The following is a 27,786-nucleotide window of genomic DNA, read 5'->3' as shown; positions in this document are numbered from 1 at the left end:
TTGTTTCAGAAACAGATGCAAAAGAGAATATAACACAGGATAGGGGCGCAGTGGATGAAGCACTGAGGCTGACGTTGGGAAACACATGTTCAACTGGCCTCAGACTCTAGATGTATGGCCCTGGGCAAGTCATATAAACTTTGCTTCAGCTTCCTCAACTGTAAAATGGGAATGATGATAATAATAATAATACCTACCTTACAGGTTTGTTATAAGGACCAAATGAAATAATCTATAAAGTATTTAGCACAATACCTGGCACAAAGCAGGCACCATGTAAATGCTTATTCCCTTCCCTTCCCCTAGTTCATGAACCAAAGACACCGTCTGGGACAGTGTGACTGTTACTGTGGCACTGCTGGAAATTCCTCCTTTATTCAAAAGCCTTGGGTCTGAAGACAAGATAAAGGTTCAAACTGACTCTTCTTTTCCTTCTCTGTGTTATCTTGGCCATACTGGCATGGTCTAGTGGGAAGAACGCAGGATTTGGAGTCAGATGACCTGAAGCCTGTCCTGGCTTTTTCACTTATTTATTACCAGTGTTACTTTGGGTAAGGGAACACTTCTCCTAGGCATCAGTTTTATTATCTGTAAGAAGAGGGGTTTGGCCTAGACCAGAAGTGTCAAACACACAGCATGCTTTATGAATATAACATGACATTTTAAAACTAAATCAATATGCAGCCCATAGGGATCTTTATGTCCATATTCATGGCCCCCATTTCCATTTGAATTTGAAGCCATTTGAACAGATATGTCAGTTCTAGAGACAATGGTTCTAAATATTCCTATTTTCTTAGGCAAATAGCATAACATTTTAGGCCTCAGTTTCCTGTCTATAAAATAAGGCAGCTGGCCTGGATGATCCAATTAAAACACCAAATGATTCTAAGTATACTTATTGTTCTTCCTTTTTCTCCCTACCTTCTTTACTCTTTCTTCTTTCTTATTCCTTGTTCCTGATGAATGCTTTGGCCTATAATTTACATAGATGGAACCTGCATTTCATGATCTCAGCTTTGTGACCATGTGGACAAGATTTACTCTTTGGAGGTTTCTCAGTTACACAATAATGGTTCACAGACCCTTGGAACATCAGAATTAGCTTCCTGTCTCTCTAAGGGCCCTGGTCTTCCTGTAGACACTGAAAACTCACAAACATTTAACAAAAGACAGATTTGTGAATAGAGATGAACAGTAGAGGAAAAAGGCAAAAGAAACAGACTTTTTGGTTTGCTCTTCTCCCCAAAACAGAGGTTCACTAACCAAACTCAAATTCCAGTGACTAGTAAGAGTGGCAGCAATTCCCAGGCATTCACCTGCCTCTGCTCTGTGGCATTCATTCAGCCCATTCTTCTTTGGAGTCAGCTGCAGGTAAGGCTGCTCCTCTCTCTGGCTTCAGTAGAGCAGACAGTCGAGGGCAGGAACTTCTGGGTCTCCTAAGCTTCCTGAGCCTTCTACTAGGTATTTCCCTGATCCCTTCTCCATCTGGATCTAGCAGATTCCTATAGGGCTCCTGTACTTGGTTCTCTTATTGGGCTCAGGCCTGGAACTTTTTCTTTTAAGAAGCCTGGAATATCACTGAACAGTTCAAACAATTAATTCATTAATTTCTTCTCCTTTCTCTTTATTTCCTTCTTTCCTTTCTTCCTTCCTTAGCCCTTACCTTCTGTCTTTGTATCAATTTTAAGAAGAGTGGCAAGGGCTGGGCAACTTGGATTAAGTGACTTGCCCAGGGACCTACAACTAGGAAGTGTCTTGAGGCAAGATTTGAACAAAGCCTCATTAATTTCAACCAGTGGGCTAGTAACCAACTAGCAGCCAACTCTGCACACTGCTGTCTTTGATGGGAAGCTCTCTCTATCCAAAGATTTTCTTAAGAGCTAAGAGGAACCACCTACACTGGCAGAAACTCCTCTTCCACACCTACACATGTGCAAGACCCTCTCTTGTCCATTCTCATTTTGTTTTCCAAAGGGGTGAGAAAAGCTGAGCAGCAAATTCAGCCCCCACTCTCACATACAAAGTGAGGTAAACCTCACTTTGAGAAGAGTTCACAGATCAGCTTCACATGCTTTGGAAGTGCCAGTTCTCACTTCATTAAAAAAAAACAAAACTAGCAGCCCCTGGCAAAATGCACTAAAGGGGCATCGTTGGCACGGGGCACTGAATCACAGGGGCAGAATAACAGGAAACTTTATACATATTGAGAATATTTACATTAAGCTTCTATACCTTAAATCTATAGAGGCTACTATTGGCTGCAGATATGCCCAGCTATGTAAGTGTCACCCTTCCATGTCACTCTCAGGATGCTGTACCGTAGTCTGGTCATGGGTGGATTCTCCATGTACTTCTTATGTTGCTTTTGCACACTGAGTTTCTCCATCCTTGGGAGCAGATGTGTTTGGGTTCACTGTTCTGTGGCCCATAGATGTTTGGCTTTGGCTGACCGGAACTGTCTCTGGTCTCTAGGGAGTCAGGCTTAGCAAGTGGCCTCTTTTGGGGGAGACTGCTAAAGCTAGATGGCCTCTACATTCAATCCTTGGCTATCATATTGACTTATAAAACTGCCTTAGTATGATCTCAGCTTCATTTGTTTTTGTTTTTTCATTTTTAGAGTTTATTGGGGGTTTTTAAACCCTTATCCTCTCTCTTAGTATCAATTCTAAGACAGAAGAACAGTAAGGACTTGGCAACTGAAGTTAAGTGTCTTGCCCAGGGTCACATGGCTAGGAAGTATCTAAGGTCACATTTAAACGCAGGACCTCTCATCTCTAGGCCTGGCTCTCTATCCACTGAACCACCTAGGTAGGTAGACCCTACCCTCTATCTACTGCTTTTACCTGCTTTGAGGAAAAATACACATTAAGCCCTAAATACATAGCTACTTAGTCTAGCAAACAAATCCCCACATTTTCCATGCCCAAAAATGTTATGTCCCTTTGTTTATATGGTATCACTTCAATCAGGCCTTTACAAGGCTTCTTAGTAGCTCCATATGGCTTTTTTCCTTTGGATCCCTTGGCTCTATTTCCAGCACCAGCAGCCCTGACAGGAGATTTTGTCTTTGCAGTCCTGTGGCTAGTTCACCTTTCTTTTTACTTGATTTGCCACCATTTTTCCTATCTCCATCACACACACACACACACACACACACACACACACACACACACACACACACACCATGAGTCCTTGGGCTGGCTAGTCTCCTCTGGATATAAGCTTGCTAGTACTGCTATCAGAAATCATTTCTTAGATCACTGCCCACATCCAGAGAAAGAACTACATCAGGGATGTAGACTCTAAATGATCACCCTAGTGCAAATATTAATAATATGGAAATAGGTCTTGATCAATGACACATGTAAAACTCATTGGAATTGTGTGTTGGCTATGGGAGATCGGTGGAGGAGGGGGAAAGAACATGAATCATGTAACCATGGGAAAATATTCTAAATTAATTAAATAAATTAAAAAAAAAAATCATTTCTATGAACACAACTACAAAACACTCTCCACACAACTAAAACTAGACTTGAGCAATCGGAAAAACATTAACTGCTCATGGGTAGGACGAGCCAATATAGTAAAAATGACCATAGTACCCAAACTTATCTATCTATTTAGTGTCATATCCATGGAACTTCCAAAAAATTTCTTTACTGATTTAGAAAAAACCATAACAAAGTTCATTTGGAATAACAAAAGATCAAGGATATCCAGGGAAATAATGAAAAAAAAAACACAAACAGTCCCAGACCTCAAACTCTATTACAAAGCAGCAGTCATCAAAACAATTTGGTACTGGCTAAGAGACAGAAAGGAGGATCAGTGGAATAGACTGGGGGCAAGCGACCTCAGCAAGACAGTATACGATAAACCCAAAGATCCCAGCTTTTGGGACAAAAATCCACTATTCGATAAAAACTGCTGGGAAAATTGGAAGACAGTGTGGGAGAGATTAGGAATTGATCAACACCTCACACCCTACACCAAGATAAATTCAAAATGGGTGAATGACTTGAACATAAAGAAGGAAACTATACATAAATTAGGCAAACACAGAATAGTATACTTGTCAGACCTTTGGGAAGGAAAAGACTTTAAAACCAAGCAAGACATAGAAAGAGTCACAAAATGTAAAATAAATAATTTCGACTACATCAAATTAAAAAGCTTTTGTACAAACAAAACCAATATAACTAAAATCAGAAGGAAAGGAACAAATTGGGAAACAATCTTCATAAAAACCTCTGATAAAGGTTTAATTACTCAAATTTACAAAGAACTAAATCAATTGTACAAAAAATCAAGCCATTCTCCAATTGATAAATGGACAAGGGACATGAATAGGCAGTTCTCAGCCAAAGAAATCAAAACTATTAATAAGCACATGAAAAAGTGCTCTACATCTCTTATAATCAGAGAGATGCAAATCAAAACAACTCTGAGGTATCACCTCACATCTAGCAGATTGGCTAACATGACAGCTATGGAAAGTAATGAATGCTGGAGGGGATGTGGCAAAGTAGGGACACTAATTCATTGCTGGTGGAGTTGTGAATTGATCCAACCATTCTGGAGGGCAATTTGGAACTATGCACAAAAGGCGATAAAAGACTGTCTGCCCTTTGACCCAGCCATAGCACTGCTGGGTTTGTACCCCAAAGAGATAATAAGGAAAAAGACACGTACAAGAATATTCATAGCTGCACTCTTTGTGGTGGCCAAAAATTGGAAAATGAGGGGATGCCCTTCAATTGGGGAATGGCTGAACAAATTGTGGTATATGTTGGTGATGGAATATTATTGTGCTAAAAGGAATAATAAAGTGGAGGAATTCCATGGAGACTGGAACAACCTCCAGGAAGTGATGCAGAGTGAAAGGAGCAGAACCAGGAAAACATTGTACACTGTGGTACAATCGAAGGTAATGGACTTCTCCATTAGGGTCAATGCAATGTCCCTGAACAACTTGCAGGGATCTAAAAAACACTATCCACAAGCAGAGGATAAACTGTGGGAGTAAAAACACCAATGAAAAGCAACTGCTTGACTACAGGGGCTGAGGGGAAATGACTGAGGAGAGACTCTAAATGAACACTCTAGTGCAAATACCAACAACATGGAAATGGGTTCGAATCAAGAACACATGCGAAACCCAGTGGAATCACGAGTCGGCTATGGGGGGGGAGGGAAGAAAATGATCTTTGTCTCTAATGAATAATGCTTGGAAATGATCAAATAAAAAATTGTTAAAAAAAAAAAAAGAAATCATTTCTTTTCAGCTTTCCTTAAATGCATCCACGCTCTCTCATTGCAGTTGTGATGGTCACTGTGTAGCGAGCACTATCCCTTCAATCCTGATAGTTCCTGATACATGAGGTGCTGAGTCTAGAGGGAAAGAACCCAAGAGACATGTACCCTGTCCTTGACCTCACTTCCCAAAGCAAGGCCAGTGAGCTTCAATTTCCAGAAAACCAATGCTGAATCCTCTCAAATGAAAAAAGCATTTGTGCTCGTCCACAACTGGGACTCGGTCTTTCTGAGGGTAAAGGGGGAAATTGATTGTCTTTACCCACAAACTGCTTGTGCATAAACATCCCAACTACAAATACCTGGCTCCATTTTTCAGAGAGAGAGAGAAAAGCAACCCACTGGGTTGGTGAGGCTTTCCAACTTCTACAGAAATGGAAAGAAGAATGCTCACAGGTCCTCATGTTCCTAAGAGTTGCCAGCCACATGGAAAAAATAGCTCAAGAAAAACTTACCTGGCCTTCTTCTAGGATGAGGTTCCACTTCAACACATACAACTTTGTCCTAACAGAGTATAACCAGAGGTCATGTCCAGTCTAATGCCAAGTCTAGTATGGATACTAAGTAAAAACCAAGACCCCTTGTTTTCTCCTTTAGTCCTTTAACAAGTTCTGGACTTTTAAAACAGTTTCTATCTCTTTTGAGTTTTTGTACCTTCAAAAGATCTCTCTCCCACTTGACCCTTTCTCCTTACTTTAAAGAGCCACCACTTAAGTTCACTTAAATTAAGCTGTCATCATCTCTCCATTAAGATAGATATCAACAGCCTCCAAATTGGTTTTCCTGCCTTCTCTAATTTATTTTCCCCAATAAAGTGATAGCTCTTAAGTGCAGCTCTAATCAGGTCTTTCTCAATAAATCTGAGTAGCTCCCTATTGCCTCTGGGATAAAATCTAAACACCACTGTTTGGCATTTAAAGTCCTTTATTTAAAGCCTATGTTTCTATTCTCATACTATAGGATCCAGGAGAATTGGTCTTCTGGTTCCTCAGTAATGTCATTCCATCTTCCATCTCCATGTTTTAGCACTGACTGTCCCTCATGCTTGGAATATAATCCTTCTAGTCTCTGCTTCTAAGAATTCCTCTCTCTCTCTCTCCCTCGTCTCTCTCTCTCTTTCTCTGTCTCTCTCTTTCTCTCTGTTTCTCTCTGTCTCTCTCTCTCTCCTCAAGCACCATTTCTCTACATGAAGCCTTTCCTCATCTACCCACAAAACTAGTGTCTCTTAGTCTGTGTCCTCATCTTTAAAATGAGCAGATTGGGTCAGATGGCCTCCTTCCAGCTCCAATCTGTGATCCTGGGATACTAGTCTTTTCAATTTGCCAGCAGGGAAACTCCTGGTAACTTTTCATTGGAAACTGTCTGAGAATTCTCTGATATGCTTTGCATTTTTACATTTCTTTGAATCTAGCTCTTAAGTCTTCAGGAAAAGAGTATACTTTTAACAGAAAAAATAAATTAAAAACTCAATGGTAACAAAGAAAGGGATATAGTTTTAACTACTTCCCTTGGATTAAAAAGAGCCTTACAGATCTTTCTACAAATAAAAACCAAGGGAAATCTGCTGTGGAGTCCTCGGGGTTATGATGCAGGATTAGCTCAGCAAAGAAATGAGACCTTGAGTTGATTTCTAAACTTGGAGGCCCCTCCCCTTGCATTCCATAACTCTACTTCCTGCCCAGAGGCCCCTTCCTCCCAGATAAAACTGTCAGCCTTAGCCTGTGATACAGCACATCTTGGAGGCAGAAGACGATCTGATTCTCTCCCCACCTGGTAATACAGAGTTTCCAGAGGCAGGAAGCCTGCTGAACAGGGGGAGGAACCACTCTTTCTTGACCCAAAGAACACCATCTCTGAGAGGAACAGGAAGGTGGAAGGGAAGCTGCCTCAGGGGAAACCCACATTTTGGGCCATATTGTTCCTGAATGAGCAAGGAGATACTTTAAGTAAGTTCACTGAAAACTGATTTGCTACATTAAATGTTATTTTCTGGTATTTTTTATGATGGCCTTACTCATTTCCAAATTTTCCATAAGGAATTCGGAAACCTTGTTTACCAGAAATCTTGACTCCTGGGGACCCTGTGGGACACAGGGAAAAGATTATCACTGAAGGAATATGGCAGGTTCTGTTTTTTCATCTTTTATAAAGGTTCCCAGATAAATAATGAAAGACCCAATCCTGAATGGGAATCCCAGAGCCTCACATTATCACAATGCACAGCAGATCTATTGTTTATTCAGATAGCTTTGGGAAGTAGGGAAAACCAAGAGATGACTTCAATCAACTCTCTTGTATGCTGAAAAATCATGTCTCTTGCCAAGACGGCAAATACTTTGCCATTTTCTTAGTCTGAGGAATATATAAATTCCTATTGAATGTTTTTGTAACTTATACTTTTCTTGTATTATGTGGATTCTGCTAAATGCAAGTTTCTTGAGAATCACTGATTACTGTGCAGAAAAGCAGAAACACTGAAGCATGTTAGTTAGCAATAATATACCCCAAGTTTTCTACTCCTGGGAAGAAATAAGATCCACTTTTCAAAAACAATTCATTTTTATAATGGTCCTATACCCCAGCATTGCTTTTTTCTATAGCACAAAGTTAAGTGAATTTATGAAGCATAAGTGTGGGTATAACAAGGAAACCAGGCCCATTACATGTCAGGATTATACCAGAAAAATACCAATAATATTAATATCAATGTGAATCCCTTGGAACTGGGTTTAACCTCTCCTTACAATTTATTTTGGTTTAATGATGGCATTTGGGTGTTCTCACAAAATGCTAAGGAGGCCCTTCTCTGTAGACCACTAAGATAAATTCAGGAACACTTAAATGTCTTTTTAATACTAATGAAACTTAACCCTTAGAATAATAATTTTTTTTAATCTATCTGGTTCCAATTGATTCCAATCCTTGCCTTAATTGGAGAGTCAGGTAGGTAAAATAATGCATATAATACAAGATTTGGAAGTCAGGAAGACCTGAAGCCAAATCCAGCCTCAGATGCTCTGTGTGACCCTGGGCAAGTCATTTAACCTCTCTCAGCCACAATTTCGTCCTCTATAAAATGGGGATATTAAGAGCACCCACCTCCCAGGATTGGTGTAAGGATCAATTGAGACAATATTTGTAAAGTACTTTGTAAATCTTGAAGCACTATATGAGTGGCAGCTATTATTATTGTTAGGGATATACTACTGGTATTATTATCCTCATTTTGTGGAGTAGTAAATTGAGGTTCAGCGAGATTAAATAACTTGATCATGGTCACAAATCTAGTAAATTTTAGAGGTGGGATTAAAGTCCTTCAAATTTCAAGTCCAGAACATTATCTACTAAGACCAAATTCCTCTAGAGAGAATTGGTTCAAGAGTTTTTTTTGATAGTAGTGGAGAGAGAAGATTAGTGGTTTAATTGGTACAGGAACTCCTATGTGGGAAACTACATGTACCGGTGAAGATCTTCCGTTATTTTGCCATTTCTAGGCTTAGAGAGTTATTGAGGCTCTGAGAGGGTGACTTGTCCAGAGTCATACAGTTGGGATGTGTCAGAGATGGAACTGGAACTCAGATCCTGATGACTCTAATAATGGCTCTCCATTGGCTATACTATGCCACCTCTCAAGCCAGCTCAGAAACTCCATGCATTTAACAATAGCCTAAACATATAACACTCCTCAAAAAATGCTTTTGGTTAGGAATTGCATGCCAGCTTATACTATAGATCTCCCTGGGTAAAAAATTCTGTGCTTTTCAAATTCCATCTTTACACAATGGATGGAAAATCAAAACTTGCTTTTCATCTCTATCATCAAGATTATAGATGATAGAGTTAAGTATCTGCAGAGAAATTCTACTGACATGTCAACAAAGAATGGGATATTGAGTCATTTTATAAAATCTTATCATTTAGACTAATCCTTCTCTAGATCATGCCTTCATTGAAGCTTTATGAAACTTCTACACATACAGTTATTACCATTAGGTGATGTGACTAGAAAGATCATCCCTATGGAAGCTTTTCAACTCTTCTGCTAATCAAAAATCTTCTGAGTTTCTTGTGATAGACATCACAAAAGTGGCAAGTGGCCTTTCTTTCCACTTACAACTGGGAAAGAAATCTTATAGTTTTTGCCTTTTCTCTGTCAAAATTTGCCCAAAACTAGAATCTAGGGGATAGGTCGTCACTTCCCACCCTTTCTCTAACATTTTTATGTTAATTTTCTACTCTAGATTACTTGAGATTCTGATAAGACTTGCCTGGAAGTATTTCTTCACAATTATTTGTTTAGTTACAAAACCATGTTTATATGATAGGGTTTCCCTTCTGGGTTTTGTTTTGCTTTTTAATCATTTAGTTTGTTTTGTGTATGTTTAAATTTGGAAACTACTCTAAAGCGTAGTCTGCCAATAACTTCAAAGTTAATGGATTATTCTTTCCCACCTATATGTGGTGAATCTCTGAAGTGAGCCAATCTGAGAATCACCTTAACCTTCAAATTTACAGGAAAAACATTTATATTTCCAATAAAACATCATATTATTGTCATGATTATTGTTGTTAATAATAGTAATCATCCAAACTTGATTTCTACCATGTTATTTGAAAGATCATTCTTATTTGGGGGGGGGGGGTTCCTCATTACTAAACATTTAGAAATACTATATGTACAAATTATAGAATTCTATAATTCAATAGGCTATCATTCCATATTTCTTTTCTTTCCAAGTCACTTCTTACTGTGTCACCACTGCCTTTATCACCACATTAATACCTTTCCCTAAGCTGAAAAGGCTTTTTAGAGAAGTCCTGATACTTGGAAAATCCCAAAGAAATTAATGTACTAGGAAAAGACTCCCTAGAAAAAAGTCAAAACTGAATCACTTAGCTATCTCTTCCCTTGTCAGGTGCTGAAGGAGTAAGGGGTAATTAAGTAAAAGTTGAGGCTTATGATCCCCTCATTTCAAAAATTGCCAATTGAAATTTAGATCTGCTACAAACACCTAAGCAAGAAAAAAGGAAAAGAGCTGAATCCTGAATTGGGGCATATAAACCATCCTATAACATGATTCTGAAGCTTCTTATGCTGGTACCCCCAGAGAATAGTCCTGATCTTTCTTCTACCAAAAAAAAATGACCAGAAAAAATCTGTAGGAATTGTAAGAAACTAGAAAACCCTCAACTTTTCGCTTGCTGTAGCAGATTCCAAAATGCACTGCATTTTGAGAAGTCAGCAGCCCCTGCCTCCATCCAACTCTGGAGAATTTCCTGTTCTCTGTGCTTATACTTGGAAACAGAACTTACAGCTGCACTTCATCAAATCTGAACAGGGAATCTAATAAAAAGCAGATGGGGCAAGAGAGGACTAAGGCCCTAAAATGGATGTGGATCTTTTGAAAAGGAATGGATCTTATGTGGAATAAGTTAATAAGCCACAGAGGCCCTCTCTCCCAAAGCAGAGTATGACTAGAGGACTATTTAACTGCAATACTGTACCTGAATTGTTGCCAAACCTTTTCATTCGTCTTTCCCTTAAAAGCTATTCTCAAGACAATAAAGACTGTTCCAACTGTGCTATTAATATGACTGTAAGTATTATAGATGGAATACTATAGTCGTCTCAGGTTAGTTAAAAAGTGACATCTGTTTTTGTCTTCAGCTTTAACTGTTCAAAAATGAAAAACAATTTGTCCTTTTCCTGTAAGAAAGGAACATGTCTGGGTGGCTGGGTAGATTGAAAACCAGAAAGTTCTGGATTCAAATCTAGTCTCAGATAATTCCTAGATGTGTGACCTTGGGCAAGTCACTTAACCTCAGTTGCCTAGTCCATGCCACTCTTCTACCTTGGAACAAAAACTTATATTGACTCTAAGACTGAAGGTATGGGTTAAAAAAAAGAGAAAGAAGGAAAGGAACATGTATGCTTAGAGCTAAGTTTTGTGCTAGTCTTTCAGTTCATGTATTTCTATTAAAAATTCTAATTTATTTATGCCCCTAAAAGGGGCTTAACTCACAGATAAGAAAAGGTATCATAGGACTCTTAGCAATTCTCCTTGAACAAATCTCTTCTTTGTAAAGTGATACTTTCCTTGTATATCTCAAGTGCATATGGAAATGACAGATGTCAGATGCATTAAGACATGCTGCATAGGAGATATAAGATAAGACATGTGAGGAGCCATTCAGGAATAGCATGGAGGTGGATCTCCCAATATCATCTGGAGGTAGATTATGCACAGTTGTTGAGATACCTTAGCACTGGCGTGGAGATGTTCCCAGGTGTGTATGTGTGCTTCATGAATCCAATTTGATTACTTTCATTTCCCAAAGGGAAGACTTGGTTCAAAGCATTAATCAATCACTCCATGTGACTCAAAACCTACTAACCAAATCCTACATTTTCCACTGGGTCCTCCTTCCTATTCTGGTAGAATGCCTGCAGCTTAATGGAGGCTGACTTCTCTGGTTTTAGAATTTAGGGTAAGTAGAGATGATGTTTTTTTTTTTTAAATCTATGACATGCAGACTATATCCTGGAGCTTTTTTCATTCAATTCCAGGAGATTTCATACCATTCTATCATTACACATTCCTTTTTTCCTCAAATCCTCCCCTCAAAGACCTTCTTTCCTTTTTTACTAACTCTTAAGGGGATAGACAAGTCTTAGCTGATGCAAGCTTACCATCTGCTAACAGAGAACACTTTGAGAATACTCAGTGCCCCTAGGGAAAATTTAGGGTGAGTAAATGTTTTGCTCATAACTATGGAAAATCTCATCTGTTTCAGGATTGGGATAATTAGTCTAAACAGATGAACCTTGGGCTGGGTCTTACAGGCACAGATATCAGCAGCCCCACCCATGCCCTTTTCCATCACCAGCATTCTTGAGAAACTGTAAGAAATGGAAAATGATGGAATGGTACAAATGCAGGTGCTGCTACTTCCCAGGGAAATTCAGCATATTTACTTTTATTTTATAAATTTGTATGTGTTTGCTTCCCTGGGAAATTAGTCACACTCAAAGAGTCATTCTCTGCCTTACCCATGGTAAGAAAATTCAATTCTACATTAAAATCTTGGAACTAGAGGTGTTTTAAGACTCCTTGACACAAATTTTCCTGAAGCAAGAAATAAAAGAGGTAGAGACTTCAAGTTAATAATTCTAAAACTTTATAAACTTGCTTATCTGCTAAATTGAGTGATAATGACATAGTAGTAGCAACTATTGATGTTATACAAAATACTGCTTAGTACAGATTTCATCACTTATTGCAAATCAAATCGGCTAAAGTAGTGTTGCAGATGCTTGATAATGTCGCTGTATTCTTTTTACATGTGGCTTATAACTAGACTGGCAAATAAGGGAGCTACTAAGAACAAAGTACATGCAGAAGTCATCTAGGTATTTCACAAAGTTTCTTCAGATATGCTTTGGATAACTGGTACAGATAGGTTGATTTAGAAGTGATTCAAAGGCTAGACCTCCAAAATTATTGATTAATGAACTGATGTCACCTAGGAGGTAGGCCCAGTGATATGCCTTTCTGTTCAACATTTTTATTAATCACTCTGATGAAGGCATAGAGAGAGTGGACACACTGGGTTATAGAATCAAGATCCTGAGGGAGGCCTGAGCAGGAAAATGCCTGGCCTTGGAAGTTCAGAACCATAAATATGTCAAGATCCCAGCAACAGTAGGTACCAAATAAGAACTTAGAGGCCAAGCAAACCCCAGCAACATAAAAATGTCGAAGTTCCAAGAATAGTATGTAACAGATAAGGGCTGAGGGAAGCCATATTTGCCGGCAATGTTCCAACAATGGTACGTAACAGATAGGGACTGGGGGGGGGGGGGCATACATGCTGGAAAGTATATAAGTCCCAGCATTCAGGAGGAAAATCAGGACTCTCTTGGCTGAGATCCCCTGGTGTGCGCCAGATCAATAAACGACCTTCTTGCTTAATTGCATTGTCTATTGGTCTTCCGTGGTGGTGGGCGAAAACCCAGACCCTAACATATGGGGGCTCATCCTCCTCGTCCCCACCTCAGAACCCCTTGACAGAAGGGCCAAAGGCACTGCCTTGGACCAGACCTTCAGGTGAGCCGAGTGGAGTGTGAGTGTGTGTATGACCGCAAGGGTATGGGGGAGAGGAGGACTCTCGCTGAACATATGGCCCAGTGGATGATACTCTGTGCCTGCGGTTTGTTCAGGCCATCCTTATGCTAAGTTCCGAGACCCATTCCGTTCTGGAGTGAGGGGTTTGCCCCACGGCATCTGTCCGATTCTCCCACCTGTTTCTGAGTGTGGACTCTGTGGTATTACAGTTCTTATCATCTGAGAGGAACCCAGTCGGGAACCAGAGGAAGTGCTTGAGATCTGTCTGGGGGGTGGGGAAGGAATACAGTCCAGGGTACATACAGAACTTGGAACTTTCGGGAGGTTTGAGTCCCCCAAGCACGGAGTTTGAGTTTCCGTCAGACAGAGTCCAAATCTCTGTCACATTGGGATTACTCTCAACTGGATAAGAAGGAAGGGGGTTTGAGTTCCCCTTGGGAAGATATTGTACCCCTAAGAGAGACTGGGGGATGCCCAATGAGCTCTAGGTGATTTTTTTTTTTTTTGTACAGCCCTAGGTGGCTCTTATAGCCCTAGGTAATTTTTATAGATACACTGAGGCTTTTTGAGATACACCGGGCAGCCGGCCTCCGACAAGCAGTCACTGGTATCAGGGTTCTTCGAACTCCCCGGTTTCACTCCCCTCCTTATCTTCCTCTCTTTGATCTTTCTCCTCATCCTCTCCTTAACCTCTCTACCCGATATGGGTCAGGGCCAGTCCACCCCCTTGGATCTGGTCCTCCAACATTATGCTGACTTTAAGTCAAGAGCTGCAAACCTGAGTCTGACAGTTCATAAAGGAAAGCTGCAGACTTTCTGTAATGTAGAATGGCCCTCCTTTGGGTATGGGTGGCCCTGAGGAGGTACTTGGCAGAACAGTGTCATCTCTGCCGTTTGGACCCGGATCTTCCTCCCTAGATCAGAAGGGCACCCAGACTAGGTCCCCTACATCCTGACCTGGCAAGATCTAGCCTTAGACCCCCCACCCTGGTTGAAACCTTATACAGAGGCCGTCCACATCTTAGTAGCTTCACTGGACGATAGGACCAAGGGCCTATCTGAGAAGCCTAACCCTGAAAAGCCCATCCCGCCCCTCCCGCCTCCAGTCCTCCCACCACCCGAGGAACCCCTCCCTAACCCTCCCTTGCCACCCCCTCCCTATAACCCCCAGCTATACCCCCCCCTTCCCCCTGATGGAAACGAGGCAGCAGCTGTGCAGGGAGAAAGCTTGCCCAGCCCTCCTCCAGCTCACCGCACAAGAGGCAGGGTGCCTTCGATGCAGCAGCCACCTCCCCTTCCAGCGGAAACCCCCTCCTCTACCACCGTCCTACCAGTCCACACTGTTGGACCCATGACAGAAGGGGATCCCCTTGTTTTCCAGTACTGGCCTTTCACTTCTTCCGACTTGTATAATTGGAAACACCAAATCTCCCTTTCTCTCAGCAGCCCCAAAAGCTAATAGACCTGGTCGAGTCTATTTTTCTTACCCATAGTCCCACCTGGGATGACTGTCAGCAATTGCTCCACACGCTCTTCACTAGTGAGAAGTGTGATCGGATCACCCCTGAAGGTAAAAAACTGGTTCTCACCCATTATCATCCCCCTCAAGAGTGGGGCCACCCCCATACAGGTTAAATGATACCCGATGTCAGCTGAGGCCAGAGATGGCATCCAACCTCACATTAAGCACCTTCTAGCCTCCGGGATTCTCGTGCCTTGCAAATCTCCATTGGAACACCCCACTCCTCCCTATCCGTAAATGGGAGACTCACCACTGACCCTGCATGCCTCGCTGTGGCGTTCCCCACCAAGCGGCCTGACTGGAACTTCGCCACTGATCAAGGTAGGGAGTGTCTTCAGTCCTATCGCCAGACTCTCCTTGCTGGGCTTCGGGCAGCAGCTCACAAACTCACTAATTTGGCTAAAATTGATTCTGTTAGGCAGGGCCCCAAGGAGACCCCTGCTGCGTTTCTTGAGCGGCTACAGGAAGCTTTCCGCATCTATTCCCTGGTAGACCCAACAGCGCCCAATAGCCAGACAGCTGTTCTTCTTGCTTTTGTCAATCAGTCATCCCCTAATATTCGCAGGAAGCTCCAGAGGGCTGATGCATTTACAGCCCAATCACTAACTGAATTACTTAAGGTAGCAGAGAAAGTTTTTAACTCCCGAGAAACCCCTGAGGAGCCAGCTGACTGACTAAGACAGGAGGACATTGCTAGACAGGAACAGAGACAGAAAGAGGCCGAAGAACAAGAGCTCAAGCGGTTACAGGACCTCCAGTCTAGGGAAGAGAAGACCAGGAAGCAATTGATGCGGACCCAACAACAGACAACCCAGGTCCTCGTGGCAGCCTTAACCCAGACCTCTCCCCCTGGTGGGCAACCACATGAGCGGCACCCACGGGGCCCGTTTCCTCTGCGGGAAAATTGGCCACTGGCGGCATCACTGCCCCTAGAAAACACAAGACGGGATGAGGCAAGGCCGGCAGGGCCCCTTCCCCCAAGGTGCTGGGATAGCCCCTCCTACGCAGACTGGGGATGGCCTAATAGGAACATTATTGCCCTTGCTGAGGATGACCGAAGGGGACGGGTCTCAGGTCCCCTCCCTGAGTCCTGGGTAACGGCTTACATTGAGGGGAAACCCTTTCCCATGCTTCTGAATACCAGAGTCGAACACTCAGTCCTCCGGTCCCCCTTGGGGAAGACTAGTTCCAAAACCTCCTTGATCCAAGGAGTGATGGGGTCCAGCCAATACCCCTGGACCACAGCGCGGACTGTCAACCTAAGAGCCCACCAAGTTTCCCGTTCCTTCCTCATCATCCCTGAGAGCCCTGCTCCCCTTATCAGGCGGGATCTCCTCCACAAGATCAGGGCCCATATTTACTTTTCCCATGGGACCGTTCCCCTTACAGATGACTCAGGAGTCTTCCCTCACGGTCCTTACCCTAGTCCTCCAGGATGAACACCTTCTATATTCTGACCCAGCCCCTCAGGACATTTCCCCTCATGAATGGCCATGGGTGGACTCCATTCCTAAGGTCTGGGCCGAGCTTTCTGGAATTGGTTTGGCCATAAATCAACCACCCATTATCATCCCCCTCAAGAGTGGGGCCACCCCCATACAGGTTAAATGATACCCGATGTCAGCTGAGGCCAGAGATGGCATCCAACCTTACATTAAGCGCCTTGTAGCCTCCGGGATTCTCACGCCTTGCAAATCTCCATGGAACACCCTACTCCTCCCTATCCATAAACCAGGCACAGGCCTGTTCAGGACTTGCTTGAAGTTAACAAGCATGTTGAGGATGTCCACCCCACCATCCCAACCCCATATATACCCTCCTTAGCAATCTACACCCTTCCTTGACCTGGTATACTACTTTGGACCTAAAAGATGCTTTCTTCACCCTTCCACTGCCACTGTTAGTCAGCCCATCTTCCACTTTGAGTGGTTTTCCCCTGAAACCCACTCAACCATTCAACTCATATGGAGTTGGCTACCCCAAGGGCTGAAACTCATCCCGAGTTTGTTTACCAATGCATTGGCGGAAGACTTGAAATCTTTTCGCCAACTCCACCCTACTGTGACTCTCTTACAATATGTAGACGACCTGCTGATTACCTCTCCCACAGAGAAATCCTGCAAGGAGGCTACAAGGGACCTCTTGCTCGGCCTCGAGGCCGCTGGCTATCATGCCAGTGCCAAGAAAGCACACATAGCCCACCGAGAGGTCACCTTCCTTGGCTATCGCCTGCACGATGGTCTCCACTGACTCACCCCAGCCATGACCCAGGCCATCCTCTCCATCCCTACCCCCTCGTCACCCCTGCGGGTATGGGAATTCCTGGGATTCATGGGATACTGTCATCTTTGGGTACCCAACTTTGCAGAAACAGCAAAACCCCTCTATGCTGCCGCCCAGGAAACCTCAAACTGGATCTGGACTGAGGACATGGAAATCGCCTTCCAGGACCTCCGAAAGGCTATGTTGCAGGCCCCGGCACTAGCCCTACCTGACCCAGAGAAACCTTACCAGCTGTTCGTTGACGAACGACAGGGGGTGGCAAAAGGGGTCCTCACTCAGAAACTGGGACCCTGGGACTGACCGATGGCCTACCTGTCCAAACGACTCAACCCTGTCTCCACGGGATGGCCTTCCTGTCTCCACATCATCACAGCAGTAGCCTTCTTGGTCAAGGATGCTGACAAACTTACACATGGCCAGCCACTGCTCATTGCCACCTCACACACCACTGAGAGCATCCTCTGCCAGCCTCCGACATGCTGGCTGTCCCATGCCTGGCTGACCCACTACCAATCACTCCTCCTGAATGAGGCTCGGCTGTCCTTTCGGGTAGTGTCCACCCTTAACCCCGCCACACTTCTCCCCACCGGGGATGACAACACCGAGATGCATTCCTGCCAAGAGATCCTTGTGGAATCGATATCTGCACAGCCTGACCTTAAGGACATCCCTCTGGCCTATCCGGACCTCCTCTTCTTCACCGATGGCAGCAGTTTCATGTCCCTGCAAGGTAGGAGAGCCGGAGCCGCAGTAGTAGATCACACTGGCCAGATCATTTGGGATGCTTCCCTCCCCGAGGGGATGTCAGCACAGAGAGCTGAACTGATTGCCTTGGCAGAAGCCTTGCGGGCGGCAAAGGACAAGCGAGTCACCATATAAACAGATAGTTGCTATGCCTTCACAACCCTGCATGTGCATGCACCGATATGCCGGGAAAGGGGGTTTGTCACTTCAACTGGCCCACCTCGAGGACATCCAAGATCTCCTCGCAGCAGTATGGGAGCCCTGGGCAGTTGCCGTTGTCCACACCCCTGGACACCAAAGTGGCTCATCTCTTCCTGCCATGGGAAACCGCTGGGCAGACGAGGCAGCTAAGGCAGCTGCAACACGAGACTGGGCCCATACCCTAGTGCTGCCCATCCAGGCCAACCCAGAGCCACCAGACCCTCCATCTCTCATCCCGGATCCCCCACCGGACCCTCCACAATATTCAGACAGTGACCGCCAATGGATAAAAGGAAAGGAAGGACGGCCAGTTGGGTCTTTCTTCCAGGACCCTGCTGGTAACTTGCTTTTTCCTAGAATTGCTAGTCAACTTTTGACCACCCACCTCCACCACCTCACACACATGAGTACCAACAAGCTCCATGAACTACTCTGGAAAGGACGCATTCGCTTTCAAGGCTCTCGGTCCTTCCTGACAGAATTGGTCGACAAGTGCACTGCTTGCCAGCTGACCCGGCCGGCAAACCCAAACTCACACCCCAGAACCCACCTCTGCAGCACCCAGCCCTGTGAACATTGGGAACTCGATTTCACTGAAGTACGACCTGGCAAATTTGGATTCTGGTATTTCTTAGTTCTTGTAGACACCTTCACAGGGTGGCCTGAAGCTTTTGCAACAAAGACTGAAACTGCCCATGTAGTTGCTAAAATCTTGCTGGAAGAAATAATTCCCCGGTTCGGGGTACCCTCCTCTCTAGGCTCAGACAATGGCCCTGCATTTGTGGCCAAAACTCTACAGGCACTGGCAGGGGGTCTCGGGGTCAAATGGAAATTACACTGTGAATATAACCCCCAGAGTTCAGGGCAGGTAGAAAGATTGAATCGGACCCTAAAAGAGATTCTTACTAAACTCTCTTTGGAGACTGGCTGGGACTGGATGACGCTCCTTCCCCTAGCCCTCTTTAAGGCCCACAATACCCCTGGGCCCCTCTCCCTCACCCCTTATGAGATCCTTTATGGTTCAATCCCCCCGTCCTCTCCGCCTTCCCGAACGTGACCCCTGATAGCCCCTCATTGAGGGACTTTGTTCTCTACCTCTCTCAGATCCAGTTGGACCTCTGGCTGAGGGTCCAGGCACAGTTACAACCCCCTCCCCATGACCCTCATCCTTTTAGACCTGGGGATTGGGTCTGGGTTAAGCGGCACTGCAAGGCCAACCTTCAGCCACGTTAGAAGGGACCCTATGTAACCCTCTTTGTTACCCCTTCAGCTCTTAAGGTCAACGGAATCAGTCCCTGGATCCACCACTCCCACGTGAGAGCCACAGACCCACCAGAGGCCACCAAGGTCTGGACAGCCATGTCCCATCCCGACACTCCTCTGAAGCTTAAACTTCACTGGACAGCATGACCCTCCTTTTGCCCTCCTTTTCTCTCGCTTGCCTTCTCTCTATTCTACAGGCAGGGTTCTCCCACCAGCCATGGAAATGGTCCCTCATCAGCTGGGACACCTCAACAACTATTGCCTCCATCATGACTCCTGATTCTCCAAGCTTCCTCTTTACACCCTGCCAAGCTCTCACTTCTATTAACTGCAACGGCCCAGGCATTAGGTCTTTTGTTCTTTTTGATTATTATGTATGCCCAGCCTTGAACCCGGGTTGATCCTATTGTAACTCTCCCAACCAATTTTATTGTACTTACTGGGGGTGTGAAACCGCAGCTACTGCATGGAGGGTCCCGGCCCCTGACTCCTCGTTACTCCTAACCTGGTCCCCTCCGGGATGTAATCCTCGTGGTGTGATTCCTTGGTCCAGTGGAATGGGTGGTGGTGTAGTAGCAGTGGCAGGGATCTGCCAGTTCCTGAATATAACCATCCTAAAACCCCAAGACCAGGGCTGGCTCCTAGGGAGGACCTGGGGTTTTAGAGCCTATGTATCAGGAACTGACCCCTAGCCCTCCCCTCATACCCAGTGGGACCCAATCTCGTATTTAACCCCAGTTCGGCCAAGACCCTCAAAGCCCCCTCCCCTTACAGGGCCTCCCTTCCCGCGGGAGGCCAGCAATTCTCCCTCCCCACAAGAGACCACCATCCCTCCCGCAAGAGACCACCATCTCGCGGCCCCTGAACTCCACCCCTGCCACCAAAGTTCCCCTTCACCACCCGGTATGTGACAGCCCCCTTTTTTCCCTACTACAAGCCTCCTTTTTGGCCCTCAATCATTCCTCACCTAACCTCACTGAAGAGTGCTGGCTTTGCCTAGTCGCATCCCCGCCGTATTACGAGGCCTTCGGCCTGAATGCCTCCTGTGACATCTCACAGGAAGAAAACCCACCACAGTGCCGCTGGAGTGACACGGGCCCTGGGAAACCGGGCCATGGCTTAACCCTTTCTACAGTGATCGGACACGGCAACTGTGTAGTGGGAAAATCCAGCCACCCCGACCCCCACCTTTGCTCAACCACAGAGTATCCCTCAACCGGGAAATACCTTATCCCACCCGTAGGAGCACACTGGCTATGTTCCCGTTCTGGCCTAAAGCCCTGTGTCTCCCCTAACTCCCTCACTGCTGGCCGAGAGTTCTGTACCCCCGTCACAATAGTACCCCGAGTGACCTACTATGCTGAGCAGAACCTCCTTCAAACATGGGACCACATATCGTCTGGGCGATGGAGGCGAGAACCTGTTACTATCGCCATCACCATAGCCACCCTCTTAGCAGCGGCAAGGGCGGGGTGGGCATCACAGCCCTCACCATGCAGGCTCAGGGGTACCACCACCTCCGCAAGGCAGTCGATGAGGAGATAGCTAGACTGGAATCCTCTATTAACTTCCTTGAGAAATCCCATGCCTCCTTAGCCAAGGTTGCCCTTCAAAATCAACGAGGCCTGGACCTACTCTTCCATAAGGAAGGAGGCCTCTGTGAAGCCTTGGGCGAAGAATGCTGCTTCTATGTTAACCATTCGGTGATTATCAGGGACTCCCTGAGCAAGTTATGAGATGGTCTAGAAGCCCAGCGGAAGGAGAGAGAAACTGCCAGCCCCTGGTACGCCCACCTTTTCAACTCTTCTCCCTGGCTCACTACCCTAGTCACGTCCCTTATAGGACCCCTTATAATCTTAACCCTACTCTTAACATTTGGCCCCTGCATTTTTAACCACCTTGTTCAGTTTGTGAAAGACCGGCTGGATGCCATCCAGGTGATGGCCCTCTGACAACAGTATCAACCCCTAGCCCCGGGTTGAGGGCTATGAGCTGTCCCAGCGGGCAGGCCTTCCCTCTGCCCCCTAAGAGAAAAAGAAGTAGGAAATGAGGGAGGCCTGAGCAGGAAAATGCCTGGCCTTGGAAGTTCAGAACCATAAATATGTCAAGATCCCAGCAGCAGTAGGTACCAGATAAGAACTTAGAGGCCAAGCAAACCCCAGCAACATAAAAATGTCGAAGTTCTAAGAATAGTATGTAACAGATAAGGGCTGAGGGGAGCCATATATGCCAGCAATGTTCCAACAATGGTACGTAACAGATAGGGACTGGGGGGGGGGGCATACATGCTGGAGAATATATAAGTCCCAGCATTCAGGAGGAAAATCAGAACTCTCTTGGCTGAGATCCCCTGATGCATGCCAGATCAATAAACGACCCTTTTGCTTAATTGCATTGTCTATTGGTCTTCCGTGGTGGTGGACGAAAACCCGGACCCTAACAATGCCAAAAGATATAATCAACAGGTAGGAATATTAGGCTGATTTTTAAAACATTACATCTAATGTGGACAAATGTAAAGTCCTACACTTGAGTTAAATCAATCAATCAATAAGTCTTAAATAGGAGCTTACTACATATACATTCACAGTGCTGAGGAATGGAGATGCATATACAAAACCAAAACAGATTTTGCCCTCAAAGACCTTACATTCAAATGAGAGACAAAAACCCCTGCCAGTTTGAATATAATGCCTGTTATGCACAATGAGTAATGTAGAATGAGGTTGGAAAAGTCAGTTGGAGCCAGGCTGTGAAGGGTCTTGAAAGCTATAGGAAGTTTATAGTTTATCCTAAAGTCATTAAGGAACCATTGGAATTTATGGAGTAAAAAGGTGAAATGATCAGTTCTATGCTTTAGGAAAACCACTTTGGAGGCTGAAGAGAGAATGGATTGGAGAGGGGAGAGCTTTGAGGAAAGTTGGTGAGAAGGCCAACTATGAGGCTATTGCAGTGGTCCAAAAGAGGTAATGAGGACATAATTATTATGGTGGCTAGAGTGTAAACAGAGAGGAAAGGTTTGAAATGTCAAACAGGCAGGTCATGATGTAGGCCTTGGCTTCAGGGAAGAAAGAAAAAAAGATATATAGAGATATGATTGTATTCCTTATGATGAGGGTCATGATGTTACCAGACTTTATACTTTGAGAAGAAAAGCAGTTTAATGGAAAGAGAATTGGAACTGGGAAAATAAGTTACTGTTACAAATTAGTAACCTGATATTGGGCAACACAATTAAATTCTCAGTGATTTAGCATTTTTATCTGTCAAACAAGATTGCTGAAAGGACCAAACAGACAATGGAAAGCAGGGATGTCAACCTCAAATAGAAACATCCTTGCGGGCTGCATATTCACTTAGAAAATAAAAAATTAACATTATCTCTATTGTATTGTATTGTATTTGTATTTATTTCATTAAGACATTTCCAAATTACATTTTAATCTGGTTCAGTAGCACTAGGAGTTTTGGTGTACACCTCTTAAGTAAAGTACTTCAAAAAGCAGAAAATAAGCATATAAAATAAGCAATAACTGTTATTATATATAAGTCGAAGGGTATTTTTGTTATTTTCATCATTATTATTGCATACTGTTTTCAGTGCTCTACTTTGGTCCTGTTTAAGTTTTGTTCCAAGGACCATTAATAATATACATTCATATTTATCCACTCACCCACATTCATTCATTTACTGTTTTTAATTCACCATTGAACCCCATATTATTTAACTTGTGGCCTTAAGGGTAAGTGGTCCACAGGGTAGCAGACTGGGAAAGAGGATGGTTCAGTCTTTTTGTAAAGCTGATGCAGCATCTTCCTTAGTCACAATCTAACATTTTGTACACCTGCCTTCAGGAAGTAGAAGACTGGGGATGAAAATGACATACATAGTCACTTCCCCTTGGCAAGGATATAGTTTTGGCAAGGGTGACAATGCTTATGTGCCACAGTAAGCATCAGTGTGCAGTTGTCACAGTGGCAGTCTGTGTGCTGAAGGGATGATTTATAAGGCTAGAAGAGATGACAAATAGGGTATTGGGCCTACAATGATTCTCCTGCCTTCTTAGGATGTCTTATTGCTACGCTCAAGGCTCTGGGAGTTCCATTGCTCAATGAAAACATGTCAACACATGTCTTTGGTACCACTTCAGTGACTGGGGACTGGATTGATAGGTTACAAGAGAAAATGAATCAGGCTGTTTTGTTCCATAACATCTTAAGCCTTTCCTTTTTGGAAAGGAAGGTGTGGAGAGGGATCAGTGAAAGGAGGTGGGTTTGGGAGTAAGACTTTAGAAGTCTCCCCAGTCTTTTCCTTTCAGGAAACACATCCTGTTAGTGTCTGGCTGCTGTGGCAGTGCCTCTGTTTGTTGCAATTGGCTACGCCCTCTAGCTCACCAAAAACAGCCTCAAAAACAACCATTTCCTTTTTGCTGAAAGACAGGGGGAAAAGACCATACACACACTTCCCTGCAGCCGAATCCCTACTTTTTAGTATCTGCCCCTGGCTGCTGGGACACTGGGCAAGGAGCCCGGGCAGGGAGAGCTTCAGCCACTTAAAGCCCATGTCCTTTTTTCATGACACTCCTCCTGCTCTGGGGTGTGTGCTGTAACCACTACCAGCTTTATTTGCGAGGCTAAAGTGGGTCGGGGTCGTGTGGAATTGGAAAGGAGGTCTCCAAACAGCTCTTTCGCCTCTAAAGGGATTCTCTTTCCTGTATTGGCTGCACTGTGGAAGACAGAGACATTTGGCTAACAAATTGGATCCTCTTTTTCTCCCCAGGAAGATCATAAGCTCAAGATTCTGGATCCATTTTGGGGACACATTGGTCTTCAAGGGATGGGCCTTTCTGCGGCCTGGTTCTGCACAGGCCTGGCATTACTCAAAGTGCAGGCGGGTGGATAAGGTCACGTCACCAGGACGGTGCTTCACCTTGGACGCCTTCTATGGAATATTCCTATCTACCTCAGAATGTGTTAATTTGCCTGGTTGGAGCTGACTTGGAAGCTGACTTTGAGAATGAACGGTGATGTTCTCTAGCCACCCCTAACACTATTCAGTGGCTCCTTCATTTCCAGTTCTTCTTCAATGTGCCATAGCTGGCCGAGCCCTTGGATCTTCTACAAATAGACTGACAGTAACTGACAGTCAGATATGACTGTCCAGAAACTGGTGGCCACAGCTGTATTAGTGGCCCTAGTCTCACTAATTCTCAATAATGCAGCAGCCTTTACTCCCAACTGGGTGTACCAGACCCTGGAGGATGGGCGCAAACGAAGCGTGGGACTGTGGAAGATGTGCTGGCTGGCAGATAAGGGAAAAGGAGGGGCAGGCAGTGGAACCCGTAATGGACAAGGAGAAGATCGAGAGTGTGAAGCTTTGAGCTGGGGGTCAGATTCAGCAGGATTCCAGGAATCACGAAGTACTGTCAAATGTAAGTCTTCTGTTCACTTTTCCAGTTTTTTTCCCCCTAATGGAATAGAGCAGTCTGTGGGTAGGGGACCCAATTGAAATGCTTAGCTGTCAATGCAGCCACTGGCCATCAGGTAGTGCACTTGTGTAAAAATATCTATCATGGAATATGTCTGATGAATCTACATACAGCAAGGGGAAGTACTTCACTCATTTGAAGGAAACTCACCCAAATATTAAAACCATTAGTAGAGATATTCTTCCAGCCCAATCCACCCTACATTTGTTTTATCTCCAAAATATTTTCTGTAGCTAATAAAGTTTAACAAGAATAATAAAAAGAATTTAGGGTTTGTTCGGCTTTTTTTCTTCTTCTGGTTGGTAGCATTAGTTTGGGAATAAAAACATACAATATCCTAAAGACAGAGCCAGAAAAAAACCCTCCTTTTTACTGGAAATGTCAGAAGTTGAACAGATAATATTTCAATAGTTTAATAATGTACAAGTAAGAATAAAAGTAGTATATTTCAAAAATATTCAATTAATTTATTTCCTAGATTTGTAGGATCTCTATAGAACATATGATACACAAGAAGAGAGAAAGAAAAGAAAGTGAGGACTGAATTTTGGAGTCAAATGGCAGAATAAAACCAAGATGCTATGAATAACTGATAGAGAGGTCATACACAGATTGGAGAATCAATACTTGTCTGAAGTCAGGAGAGCAGGACCCTTATGTTTGTTCCTTAATAATTGATATTTGCTATGGACTATTCAGAAAATTACTTTTCTAAAAATTTTTTAACCACTCTGAAAAGTTAAGATGATTCATTAGGATTCTAAAATATGTAAACTATTTTGAACTATTTTGAAAAATATGTGAAGTAAAATTAGTTTTAATTTTATTAAAAAGTCTTTGTCCCAAAGTTACCATTCTGTCACTCTTAGGATTTACAGCTGCAGTAAGTATGATTCATTTAGAAATAGATTTGCCTAATATCTATATCACAGGGATCTTTTAAAAAATCAATTAAAAAAAACAACCCTTACCTTCCAAGACAGAAGAGTGGTAAGGGCTAGGCAATGGGGGATAAGTGACTTGCCCAGGGTCACACAGCTAGAAAGTGTCTGAGGCCAGATTTGAACCTAGGACCTCCCATCTCTAGGCCTGTAAACATTTCTAAATTTTCTAAATTTTTCTAAATTCAATTTCTTTTTTTTTTTTAAACCCTTACCTTCCATTTTGGGAGTCAATACTGTGTATTGGCTCCAAGGCAGAAGAGTGGTAAGGGCTAGGCAATGGGCGTCAAGTGACTTGCCCAGGGTCACACAGCTGGGAAGTGTCTGAGGCCAGATTTGAACCTAGGACCTCCCATCTCTAGGCCTGGCTCTCAATCCACTGAGCTACCCAGCTACCCCCTCTAAATTCAATTTCTAAAAAATATTGAGTTGAGATTTTTGTTTCAGATTTTCTCCATTTATCTGATGATATAAATATATATTGTAAAAAAGGAAATGTGAAGTTTATTTAGTGTCTTTATAACATGTTCTTAGACCTTTTCCCAAAAAAGTCCTTAAATAATACAAAAAATAATGTTTTTTTTTAAAGGCAATAAGTCACACAAGAGACCATTACATTTTAAAGTTACCATCTTCTTTCTGCTCTTCTAGGCATTAGTTAACTTTTGGTTTCAGTACTTTTTTTTACCAGTTGTATCTTTTTTTTTTTACTTTTATGAGGCACTGCAAAATTTATAAGTCCTCTGTTAGGTTTTCCATTTTGTGTGTGTGGGGGTTAATTTAGGTTGCCTTGACATCTTATGGGAATTACAAATAAAAACTCTTTTGAAAACAATGTAAGTCGAGAACAAGTTATTTCTATAAATCAGAAAAATATACTGACTTTAAAATCCCACAGCATATAAGCAGAATGCTCCATCTGTTCTCTACTATTATTTAATTTTCATGTGTGCCTTTTTTCCCCCAAATAGATTGCAAACTCCTTGTTATATAGTGATTACATAGGATGTTATGAATATAAATGCCCAATAATTTTTGTTAAATTATCAAATAAAGTTTAAAGAAAATTTAAATGATTAACTTCAGATGAATGAAATTTTCAAATAGGATGAATTTTTTTAAATGTACATATTTAACAGATAATTTTTCTTCTAGAAAGTTCACATTTAAATGGGGGCTTTTCATGCAACATGGAGATTTATTATTGTTTTTATTTGAGCTAGTTATAGAAATAATAAGAAATTAGCATTTAGGAACATCACAAATTCTAATTGGTTTTGAGTTTTAGAAGGAAGTTATATTTCTTTTTTTTTTAAACCCTTACCTTCCGTCTTGGAGTCAATACTGTGTATTGGCTCCAAGGCAGAAGAGTGGTAAGGGCTAGGCAATGGGGGTCAAGTGACTTGCCCAGGGTCACACAGCTAGGAAGTGGCTGAGGCCGCATTTGAACCTAGGACCTCCCATCTCTAGGCCTGGTTCTCAATCCACTGAGCTACCCAGCTGCCCCCTGGAAGTTATATTTCTAAGGATTCAGCAGTCTAGGAACAGTGATTGATTTGAATCTTTTTTTTTGTTTATTAGATGCAAAAACAACCATAACCCCCCTTCCAAAAATGTACCGTATATCCACATATATAAAGAGTAATATTCAATTTATGATAACTCTAATTTATGGTTAATATCGATCTTCTCATGCATCTCCCAATATAAACAAAAAGCGAATTGGTAATCACTTGGTGACATCAGAGATCATTATGAGCCAGATCCCAGGAAAATAAATCTGGAGATGAAAGATTCCTGAAAAGTCATCTAGTCCTTCCTCATGTTATGGATAAGAAAAATGAGGCTCAAAGAGATAAACCGAATTGTCCAAGCTAGGATTCAAATTCAAGTTTTGT

The 27,786-nt window shown here is 43.3% G+C and overlaps 2 protein-coding genes across 5 annotated transcripts in view; one reads left to right on the top strand and one right to left on the bottom strand.

Moving 5' to 3' along the window:
• IFT140 (intraflagellar transport 140) overlaps positions 1–27,786 on the bottom strand; it is a 231,693-nt gene that overhangs the window by 15,302 nt on the left and 188,605 nt on the right. The window lies entirely within an intron of this gene.
• TMEM204 (transmembrane protein 204) overlaps positions 7,005–27,786 on the top strand; it is a 61,608-nt gene continuing 40,826 nt past the window's right edge. Inside the window, exons 1-2 of the mRNA XM_007499339.3 lie at positions 7,005–7,265; positions 24,239–24,890. Of these exons, the coding sequence (XP_007499401.2) occupies positions 24,611–24,890 (280 nt within the window). The 5' untranslated portion in view covers positions 7,005–7,265; positions 24,239–24,610. The remainder of the gene's footprint in view (positions 7,266–24,238; positions 24,891–27,786) is intronic.

This window comes from Monodelphis domestica, chromosome 7 (assembly GCF_027887165.1).
Source record: "Monodelphis domestica isolate mMonDom1 chromosome 7, mMonDom1.pri, whole genome shotgun sequence".
Taxonomy (NCBI): domain Eukaryota; kingdom Metazoa; phylum Chordata; class Mammalia; order Didelphimorphia; family Didelphidae; genus Monodelphis; species Monodelphis domestica.
Note: the sequence above shows the minus strand (reverse complement) of the source record. Positions and strands in the feature narration are given on the sequence as shown.